At 31.5% G+C, this 11874-nt stretch overlaps 1 protein-coding gene across 1 annotated transcript; it reads right to left on the reverse strand.

The window, feature by feature from the left end:
• Positions 1 to 759: 759 nt before the first annotated feature.
• On the reverse strand, positions 760 to 6045 carry LOC100258234 (transcription factor EGL1). The gene is made up of 8 exons (XM_002270203.5): positions 4641 to 6045; positions 3724 to 3978; positions 3076 to 3172; positions 2907 to 2921; positions 2628 to 2684; positions 1677 to 2516; positions 1162 to 1605; positions 760 to 1019 (listed from the first exon to the last, which is right to left on the reverse strand). The coding sequence occupies exons 1-8, from the start codon at positions 4760 to 4762 to the stop codon at positions 948 to 950; spliced, it is 1902 nt and encodes a 633-aa protein (XP_002270239.2). The 5' UTR covers positions 4763 to 6045; the 3' UTR covers positions 760 to 947.
• Positions 6046 to 11874: the final 5829 nt, after the last annotated feature.

Raw genomic sequence — 11874 nt, forward strand, 5'->3', positions numbered from 1 at the left:
GGCTGCTTTATACATGGTAATGATCCAGTCTTCCAACTCTATTATTATTAATCAGACGTTCTACACCGCTTTATCTTATTTTATTTATTTATTTCTGTCTCTTTCCTTTGAACAACTTTGCATAAAGTAAGCTTGCTTTACTTTATGACTAAAGCAATATCAGTATTATGTGCCTTTAAGCCCATCTTAATATTGATCGATCTAAATCCAATTCACATTTTTAAAATATATCTCATAGCCTCCTGGCCGACATTATAAACGCCCTTAAAACTTGATATCATTTTTCAGGCATTTAGTAGTAAGTCATTCTTCCTTGAAGTTGGTTTGGAGTACATGGAGAACAAAAATCACCTATGTATTTTTCGGATGGTTTGGAAGGCAAGAAACAGAATTGCGTTTGATGATAATGTGTTGTCCATCCAAAAACTAAAAGAGTTTTTTTGTTTATTTTCTTTGATCGGAGTTGAATTTGTTCATAAAAGATGGCCCTTCGACTTTAGTTGGTTTCATTGATTGGGTGGGTTTTTGTTGAGGGTGGGGTTTTTTTTACTCCTCCATGTTTGACAGCTGTTTGTTCCAGCTGGGGAGGGGGGGTTGGGGTAGGGTTTCTACTTTGTATACTTTGAGTTGCTGTTTTAGCGGCTCTTTTCAATACAATTTTATCTCTTTTATTTATCAAAAAAAAAAAAAGGAGAACAAAGTCACCGGTTAACCTCTATTATAGCTTCAGAAGTATATCCTAGATCATGGGAAAAAGAATACAAAACCCGGAAAATAGGTTTCTTCGACTTCATTAGACTATTCTACCTGTAGATTTATCAACTAGAGCTTGTGATTATGATGATCAAAGATCTACAGAGCTTTTCAACAACACAATTTTATAGTAACTGAAGCAAAAGATTCTAGAAACTCAAAGAACATTACAATTACCACCTAGAAATTGAGGTTCAACACTTTGGGACAACTCTCTGAAGTGCTTGTCTGATTGTTTCTGCTGATGCAAATGATGATCCCTTAAACTGCAAGTCAGAAACTACCCTTAGAATTGAGTTTTAGCATTTCTAGAAGTTAATAAATGATCATGTTCATGCTAGGTGCGCCGTAGATGATAGTTTACCTGGAAAATAAGGTGATATGGTTATGGTGATCTTGAGTTCATACCTTTGATTTAATGGTCAGAGAAAGAATTCCATCAACGCTGGCTGACTGAACTGACTGAGAATCTAAATGGAGATTGCTTACAGCATCCATGATCTCAAGCAACAAGCACTCTCTCCATGGACACCTCAGTTCGATTAGAATATCCTTCTCGTTCATATTGACTGTTATATTTTCAGCTGAATCATCTTTCAGTAAAACCCGGTTGGAATCAGGCTCCATTTCATCAATGTCACAAGCCTTCCTCTTGTTCAACAAAGGTTTCTTGCCATTTCCAACTCTGTCGTTGCCATAGTTATCAGATGTCCTCTCTGCAGTATCTGGGGTTCTCCTGCTTGTTCTTGCCTCTATTTCTGTTGACTCCTTGCTAGATTCCAACTCTTCAACTCTTCTTTTGAGCTCTTTCAGGTATTCTATGGTGTCATCAAGTACAGACACTTTGTTGACCTGCACAAACAAAGCCATTGAGTAGTGTCTTTAAACAGAGATTGACATGGGGGAATAGAGTTTCTAACTACCTGGTTAATAGAAGGAACAAGTGATCTGAGAACCGAGAACCTTTCATTTATTTTTTCCCTCCGTTTCCTCTCGGACAACACATGGTTCAGAGTGATTTCGTCAGCCTCTGGTCTCCAAATTTCATCGTTATCTCCATTATTATCCCGGGAGCTCATTAAGCAACCACCATGCATTTGAGCAACTTCAAACAGCACCTTCTTCAATAATTTTTGTTGGGTTCCAGTGTTCAGCTTCTGAGTACCCATCAATCCTCTTTTCTTCCAACTAACGAAGCTTGACTCCTTATTGGAATTTCGAAAGCATGGTCCCAAAATCAACTGGTTGGAGCTCAAAAGGGATGAAAGAATACACTGATAATGAAGATCATCCCGAAGATCCAATGAGGTTAATTTGGTGTTATTGCATTCCTGAAGGTCTACCAGGCAATGATCATTAACCTTTTCACCCTTTGAAATAGGAACAACCTTTTCAGGATTCATGATGGTCTGAGATATGCAGTCACTAGAGTTCATTGAGTTATGGACACAGTTACTGAATTCATCCTCCAAGAGTTGCCAGCTTTGTACCTGAGAAGCTCCCCCACCATTTAAGCAGTCAACCATAATCGATTCCTCTCCCAATTGATTCAGCTCAAACCCATCTGAGCTGTTATTTGGAGAACCTACTTCTAAAACTGCTGGATTAAGGTTGGTGTCGAGAAAATTATGATCAAGCTCTGCAGAAGCAGGGTCTTTGTCTTCTCTTATCTTTCTGGAATTAGATATCCTGGACAGCATGGGGTATGGAATCTCCAGAAAAGAAGTTTTGATGTGTTGGATGAGACTCGGGTCCTCCAAAACCTTCAAAGCAAATTATGAATAGGAATGTGAGTTGCATAGGAAATGGTACATGCTAATACAAATTTCTAAATGATTAAAACTCAGAGGCAAAATCTAACACAAAAACGTTACCATTTCAGTCGCACCCAGCTCTATCACACCTCCTAAATATGGAAAGCATACCACAGTCTGCAACTCAAAAAACAGGAGATGTTATCAATATCCAGAAAGCCAATGGTGTTGTGTGTTTGTAGTAGGAGGAAGGGTGTTGTTGACAATATCTAAAAACCCAGGGAAATTTTTGGAACAAATATCGCATTATATAGAAAGATCACTACATTGAATACTCATGTGACCAAGCCGGTCTAAAGAAACATGAGGATCAGGGCGAAAGAGAAACCATGACAATACCTGGATAGATGCACTCTGAGGAAGACGAATCAGTACAAGCCCCGGTCATTGAACGGAAACAAACAGAAAAGAAAAGTTCAGTTTGGTCATTTTAAGCATGCCAGCAAATCCCAGAAATTAAGATTCACTTAGAACTAAATCAGATTAGGGATGAGAAACAACAACCTACCTTTGCTAGCAGAGAGCGGCTGAACACTTTGCTCTCTGCATAAGGAGCATTGCATAGCCAGATAGGCTGGCCACTAGCCAATGTTCTTCCGGGCAATCTGAGGAACAATTTAGAGGAATATTAACAATGATAAAATTTTCTTTCTAAATCATTGTGATGAACATTATGAAGAATAACCCAGCACAACAACTGTCTGCAGTAGAACTCAGGATTCATGACTGGTAAAATTAGGTTCCAATCCAACAAAAAGCAATGTGGTAGTTTGGCAGATCTGAGGTCCAGTGGTCCCAAAATGGAAGACGAGAATTTATGAACAGAGGCCAAGATAGATATAGAAGACAAAGGAGTTATCAACTTGCAGTCAATAAATGTTAACTCAAATATTCTTCTCAACAATGACAATTCACACAAAACCTCATCACAATGCAGAATGATTTTTTATTCTTTTTCTGCTGAATTTTCCTTGTTTATTTGTGAAAATGATTGCAGAGCCTCTTCATAATGTGATGGGGTACTGTGTGATTGATCACTGCAGTCCAGAAAGATGTTAAAGCCCCTCACTGGAGAGGTATAAACCTTTGATTTTGAACACCTTGAAGATAAGCCAAAAAGGCTCAAGTTTAGAGAAGCAGTGGTGCTAGAATTTACCCTTGGCCTATATCGAACACGAAGGACATGCAAACCAAGTAATACCACTCTGCATCTGTGAGGTCTTCAGGTGATAATGCTGCAGAATGCCTTCTGGGTTGTGGGTTGGATTCACCTATTGAAAGGGACTCGTAAAGTTCTCTCAATTGCTCACTTCTCTGCAACCCCATTTGGTCAGCATTGAACTCCACAGCCTGAACGGTTTTTCTTGTTTTGATGTCTCCATTGTAGTACCCATCTCCCCACTCCAGTACCCTAAGGAATTCACATTTGCAATAAATGAGAACAGGAAAAGAAATATATGCATGTTAGTACTATAACCATGAGGGGCTGAATATAACAATATATTTTTAAGAAGTCCTTAGAAAGAAACCGAAATAAATCATTGCAACAACAAAGCAGCATTAACATCTTCCAGAATGCTACAAAGAAGAAATGACCTGTAAATCTTTGTCTGGGCAGTATGCCAAGATGGGAAACAATGTAGGAAAATGATGGCTACCATGACACTAAATTGTATTCCCTTCAGAAATCAGCAGATCAAACAAATGATAGATTAAAAGGAGTGGCGGATTTCATCAGTTTCAACTGTACAGGAACTACATTATACCTCACTTTACATGACAGATATACCATACTTAAATCCTGAGGCTGATATCAAGAGGAAAAGAGGATAAAGCTATTTGATTTATTTATTCATTGTGGGCGAAATGTAATCAGCTCCCCATTTTCTAAAGATTTCCCATAAACTTGTGCATACACAATGCAGAAGATGAAGACAAAATAATTATATACAAAAATTCTAGGTGGAAATTCAGAAGGCATATCATACGGAGCAAGAAAGCAGGTTTAAGGGAAAATAAAAATAAAAAATAACTAGGAACAGAAAGAAAGAGAAGAGATGGGAAGCTGAATACCCTGGTTGTCTAGTTGAAATTGACCAGAAGATTGCATAGCTCCATTGAATGTTTCTAACAGCAAGGGCAAGCTGGTTCCTTAGGTTCTCTGGCACTCCTTGATTTTGGGGTTCAGTATCCATGGTCTATTGCTTTGAAGTTGACTTATTTTTCTCACAACTAAAAATGAAAGAGAAAAAAAGGTAAAATCCCACCACTCAATCAGACCGCCAAAACCATCAGATACAAGTATTTTACAAAATGGATTCTTGCTCTGCAGATGATGCTTCTCCCTAAAAATAGATAACAAAACTCAGTTCCCTTTTTGGTGGAAAAATGCTACCCAAGTATCAATCAAGGCAGGTGTTTAGGTTGAATTCCTGATTTTGTATCCCAAAAAAAAGTAACCCAGATGGGTGTCTTTTGGACCGACTGCTTCTGGCTTTTGAACCAACCAACCATCACTCCAGAACCAGCTTGATCTCGCAGCAGAGTAATAAAAGAACCACACTCAGAAGGGAATCTGTGGATAGTTTTGGAGCTAAAACAAACAGAGATAAGAAGGGAAAAAGAAGCTTCTGCTGCTCATTCTCAGAAGCACTGGAACTGGGTTTTAAGCTAACCAGCCATACACCACACTCCCAGTGGTAAATAATTTCCTTCTCTGTACAGAACCAGAACACTCACTTTAATGAGCCCGCAAAAGAAAAGAGGAAAAAAAACTATCATCTTTGTTCCAATCTCATAAATGGGTACATGAATTTTCAACAAAATCAAACAATCTCCTGTCAAATAACCAAGAAAGACTACGCCTTTAATGGCTGAAAGAAGTGGGTTCCCCCACTCACTCACCCTTTTAACCCCAAAAACACCTCAATATCCTCTCTTATTTTGAAGATAGCTCCTCAACCCCAACAAACAAATTAAACAACTGCAGCACTGGACCTACAACAAAACCACACAACACCACTTTTGGCCTAGGGTGGGATGTGCTTGTTTTTCAGCCATGACCCAGCTCAAAAAACCAGTCTATAGTAAAGCTACTTTTAAGAAAGAACAAACTTCAAAATAGTAATAATTGTGCTGATATACATGCTGTCTTGTGCTTTTCTGCATTTCTTCATGGACTTTAAAAGAATTTCAAAAAAAAAAATCCAAGAAAAAAAAAAAAAGACACAGAAAAGTTTAACACAATAGCAGCAGAAAGATTCTCTCCTTCTAGAGGTGCCTTGATCCAAAGTCCATATCAGTGAAATCACAGTGACAGAGAGAGTATTTGTAGAGAGAGAAGGGGGTGGAGGAAGTAGTTGAGGGAACAGTAGTCACATGGACATTTAAGCTGCAGTTGCACGGCCGTCGTTATATGCTTGATGGTGGGATTTGGTTGAAATTATAAACTAAAAACCAAGAATAATTAATTCTTTCACCCTGAGGACAGAAAAAAAAATAGTCATTTCCTATGTTCACTCCCCGTTTTGCTCTCTCCACTTCCTCTATGGTGTGGAAGAAGCAATCACAGGAGTGTATGCAGCATTCCCGCAGTGGTAAAAAGTTTAAAAAATGACGAATTTCCGAGTTTGCCCTTTATATGCATGTGACGGAATAGCCTGGATCATCGGCCCGAGGCCATGTCACCGCGATTCCTGCTTGCGGTAACAGTGAATTCTCGGATCGGCTTGATACGACTCGGCTTGAGCGCAGTCTGTTGGAAGTACGGAATTGCCCTTGTGTCTAATAGAATAGTTTGTTATTTATCTGAGCCGAAGCTTCCAATAGGAACACGCCATGTCGGTTTCATCTGCAGCATCTCGGATCCATAAAAAATGTTAACATTGAATATTAGTTTAATTTTGAAGATTTTTTATTTTTTTATTTTATATCATTTTGTCTGAACTAAGATGATATCATACGTGAGAAAAAACAAACTTATTAATGTGAATTTGAGATTTTTGTTTTATCGAATTAGAATATTATTTTTTTTATCAATCCCGTATGTAGATGGAAATGATAATAAATATAACTAAATAAAATGTCATCCGCATAGATTAGGGATGAGAATGAATTTAAAAGAAAAAAATAATATAAATAAATAAATTTTTATTAATAAAAAATTGAGTAGGGAATAGGGAGAGGAAGTGGGAGGGTGGGGTGGCAGGGGACCATGAAATTGAAATCAAGAGGAAATGGGTCGGATTTGGAGCATGTGAAAAACAGAAAAGGAAAAGCCAAAAGACCAAATCCTAAAGGCCTTTTCCAGTTTGATTCATGTCCAATCCCCTTGTGCCACCCCTTACTGAAATCCATGCTGCCAGCTGTTCTATCATCACACTCTTTATGTTGTTCTCCATTATTTCTCAACCAATATCAAAGCAACTGTTTTCCAAAAACAAAAAACATGTTTTATTTTTAAATATTGTTGTCTCTTGTTTTATAAAACAAAAATATGTTTTAGAATTTGAAATATTTTTAACTTGCATTTAAATAATTTTTATATGTCAGAATTTTATTTTTAATCACTTTTTATGTTTGGTATTATTCAAAAGAGCTTTTTGTTCTCCAAAACAATATATATATCAAAATTAGAAAATTAAAAAAAAAACTTTTTCTTCTCAAAAATAAATTTTATTTAGTCAATTTTTAACATCTTGTTAGATCATATTTTCATCAGGGATAGAGCCAGAAATTCATTCATTTTAGAGGGGCAAGAGAGTGATCAAATTATTTCAAGAGGAGTAAATTTTAAGGAGGAGAAAAAATATCATTTTGGCCGGGAGAAAAAGTCAAAGGTTTGTGTGGAACTCGCATTTCGGCTCATGCGCTTTTCATAAAATGGCGACTCCAAATCATTTTCTTAATAAATAAAAATGGTCCACAGTTTGACTTATCCTATTTACAATATTTTGTTTTATTTTTCAAGCCTTCAACCTTATGGCTAACTTATTTGCCAGACAGTCCCTTTCGGTGCCAGCTCCTTGGTGCCCTCCCCAGTCTCCGCCCCACCCCCAGCTTGTAAGTATTTTTTGACAAAATATTTTTTCAATTTCTCTGGCCCAAATTTAACAAAAATAAATTAATAAAATTAAAATAAATAGGATCCGACAACCATATCCAAAAAGCTTGGGACAATATTTGTAATGAAATTTTGGTCGTTTTCTTTGGCTTCATTTTAGGAATACCCGTGGAAAGAAAAATTTTAAGCGTGTCCAATTGATACTAGCAATGAAATAATCTAAGTCATCAAAATTTAATGATAAAATTTAAGGGTCTGCTTGATAATTATTTTCAAAAATAATTATGAAAAACAGTTTTTGATATTTTGAAAAGTAAAAGTTTTATTGAAAACTTAAAATATTTTTAATTTATTTTTAATATTTTTAAATGTGTTTTAAAAATAGTTTTTATATTTACATATTTATATAATTATTTTTTAGAACAATCATTAAAAAATAAATAAAAATGATAAAAAAATTATATAAAAACAGATATATAAACAAATATGACTAAATATATAGATCTCTTATGGAATATAATTGATACCTATTAAGAAGCATGACTAATTACAATTAGTCAATATCCGATTTGGTGTTTTAGTTTGCATTCAACTTATATCTCGTTATTTTGTACTTTATATTTGTTTTTAGTACTTAATAACATTAATTTATACTATGATGCCTCGTAAATTTATATCATCATTCATCAACTTAGATTTCATTGTACGTTTTTAATGGTAGATATTATAAGTTGGTTAGATACCAAATCCATACCCTAACACTAATATTCACGAGATATTTTTCCTCACAAATTTAGATGAATCACTTTATGCAAAATAAACTTTATGGTCGCATTGGATTAGTGACTGGATTCCACTTCAAATATTTTAATGTCATAATAAAAAATAAATAAAATAAAATTACATGATATGTTACTAAAAAAATATGCTTAGATTTTGGAATTATTCATAAAATTCCACTGTTCCTTAAATTGGAACTTGAGGCAAGTCCCAAACAAAACACCACATTGCCTCTTGTCGTTACCCAAAAAGGCAAAATAATTGAATAGTGTTGCCCCCTGCATTCATTGGCTTCAACCATCTACTTTAATGCCTGTATCTTTCAATGAAACAATCATATCTTATATTCTTGTGGTCCAAAAATAATAATAATAATAATCAAACAATTATAATACATAGTTTTTTCTATATGCCTTTTCCCCATCCAAACAGACAATATGAAATCAACCCGTCCATGCATGGTCACTAAATATTCCGACAAAATCAAATAAATTACTTGAAATTCATGAGAAACCAAGGAGTGTTCCCATGTTTTAGCCATGAAAGGAATTCAAAATTATGTAGTTTAAGAAAGACTAATTCTACTTCAATAGACGAATTCTTTAAGTTCTTCTATTGTCTTAGAGTGGCTTGTAAGAAAACAAAAGTCATTTTGAATAATTTTGTCAAAAAATAAAAATAAAAAAATAAATAATTTAATTTAATTTATACATAAAATTAGTTAATACTTAATAATTTTTTATAACATTAATATTATTTTTAAATTCGTTTACCTTTTTTAAAATTTTAACTAAATATATCTGGTTCTTATAAATTTGAATGCCATTATACATTTTTTTAAGTATTTGATGAAATTTTAAAGTTATGATGATTGTATTTTTAGTAGAATCCTAAAAGGGAATGAAATTAACCCAAAAAATTATAATTTTTTATTTTCATTTTCAAGATAAAAACAAAAGTACAATTTTTTTATTTTTTATTTTTTAAAAAGGAGACCAAATATGTTTAAAAAAATCCTCACAATCACCTTTATAAACCAAAAAAAAAGAAAAGATTTTTTAATATGAATTACTAAAAAAACTATAAATTAGAGGTGACAATCTCACAAAGTTGTATATTAGGGTCAATGCGTTTTTAACACGTAAACTTGAATTTCAAAGTTAAAATCAAGTGGTTAAAAGTTAGGAAAGGAGTGTCATTTTCATAATAATGAACTAAAGACATCAAACTTTGAATAGTAAGTGTTCATTTATTGTCGGACTTACGTGGATGTATGGAAAAGTTGAACAACAATGAGGCATGCTTAAAAATAGTGGCACGCCGTCTGGTTTTAAATTCGTGGGCACTATTCTTGTACATGACTTCGAATTTGCAAAAGATTCTTCACAATCCAAAAATTAAGATGATTTGAACATGAATTTCGTATTCTCCAAGATTTTAGAGTAGATAAAATTTGATATTAGTATTTAATTTAAAAATAATTTACTTTTCTTTTTGTGTGAATCATGTCACATGTATCATAATTTGATTTAATAGAATTATTAAGAAATATATATATTTTATATTATAAGATATATTTGATAACTGTTTTTTAAAATTATTTTTAATATTTTATAAAATAAAAGTCTGTTTTAAATTTTAAAATATTTTTAACTTATTTTTAATAATTTTATATATTTATTTAATTTTTTTTAAAGAATCTTAAATAAAAAAGTGAAAAGAGAAAATTATTATAAAAAACAATTACAAAACATGCCCGTATACTTCATATGATGATTTCATTTGACGTGAAATCTTATAAAAAAAAAAAAAACACTTGTCGTATCACATTTAGGTTTGTGGGGTTTGTAAGAAAATTATTGAACAATGAAAAATAAAAAAGTATAAAAAACAAAAAAGCAAAAGAAAACCTGAAAATAAATCAATGGAAAGCTAATTCAAAGAGCAGGGTTTGTTCATTGAATGGGCCCTTTACATTTCTAACATTGCCATCATTTCAAATCATAAGAAAAAAATTGAGCTTTGACCCAAAATAATGCTTTTTAAAAAAAAATTCCAAAAAATAAAGTGGTTTTGAAAATAATGCCCGATCTAATGCGTTTGTGCCACATAAGCCGCCACATCATAAAACCGTAGTTGGTGACTACGGTTTTATTTTTCTAAAGTGTTTAGAAACCGTAGTTACCAACCACGGTTTTAACTTTTAAGTTTAAAGCCGTAGTTGGTGACTACGGCTTTGACTTTTTTTTAAAATGGTCAAAGCCGCAGTTGGTGACTACGGCTTTGACTGGTCAAAGCCGTAGTCACCAACTGCGGTTTTAACTTTATATATATTTATATATAACTTTAATTTTTTTAATAAAAATATTATATTATTTTGATTTTAAATATACTTATTTCATTATTTTAAAAATTATAATATACGAAATTAAATAATTGATATTTTTAATTTGATATAAAAATATATTTTTGAATTTTATTAAAATAATAGGCACTATATTTAATATAAATATAATTAATTAATTAAAATAAAATATAATAAATTATATTTATTTAAAATAAATAAATTATAAATGCCTATTTAGAAAAATAAAAAAGTAATATAAATTATTATATTAATTAATAATTTTTTATATATTATATATAAGTGGTATATAATACCTCTCACACACACACATATAAAAGTCTAATTTAAGTTTAAAATTTATCACATTTTTATTTAAATATATAAATAAATTTTATTAAAACATTTGACACTATATTTAATATAAATATAATTATTTAATTAAAATTAAATATAAATAAAATATAATAAATTATGTTTATTTAAAATAAATAAATTATAAATGCCTATTTGGAGAAAAAAATAATATAAATTATTATATTAATTAATAATTTTTTTATATATTTTATCGAGACCAGTTAGATGCACAGACCCATGACCATAATATATAAAAAAATTATTAATTAATATAATAATTTATATTATTTTTTTCTCCAAATAGGCATTTATAATTTATTTATTTTAAATAAACATAATTTATTATAATTTATTTATATTTAATTTTAATTAAATAATTATATTTATATTAAATGTAGTGTCAAATGTTTTAATAAAATTTATTTATATATTTAAATAAAAATGTGATAAATTTTAAACTTAAATTAGACTTTTATATGTGTGTGTGAGAGAGGTATTATATACCACTTATATATAATATATAAAAAATTATTAATTAATATAATAATTTATATTACTTTTTTATTTTTCTAAATAGGCATTTATAATTTATTTATTTTAAATAAATATAATTTATTATATTTTATTTTAATTAATTAATTATATTTATATTAAATATAGTGCCTATTATTTTAATAAAATTCAAAAATATATTTTTATATCAAATTAAAAATATCAATTATTTAATTTCGTATATTATAATTTTAAAATAATGAAATAAGTAT

This window comes from Vitis vinifera, chromosome 2 (genome assembly GCF_030704535.1).
Source record: "Vitis vinifera cultivar Pinot Noir 40024 chromosome 2, ASM3070453v1".
Lineage (NCBI taxonomy): Eukaryota > Viridiplantae > Streptophyta > Magnoliopsida > Vitales > Vitaceae > Vitis > Vitis vinifera.

Excerpts from the sequence above, each read along its gene's own strand:
- LOC100258234 (XM_002270203.5), bottom strand. The coding sequence starts at position 4,762 with ATGGATACTGAACCCCAAAATCAAGGAGTGCCAGAGAACCTAAGGAAC. Across the intron at positions 2,517-2,627 it reads AGCTGGGTGCGACTGAAATG|GTTTTGGAGGACCCGAGTCT; the intron begins GTAACGTTTTTG and ends TTTGCTTTGAAG. Across the intron at positions 1,020-1,161 it reads CTCTGACCATTAAATCAAAG|TTTAAGGGATCATCATTTGC; the intron begins GTATGAACTCAA and ends TCTGACTTGCAG.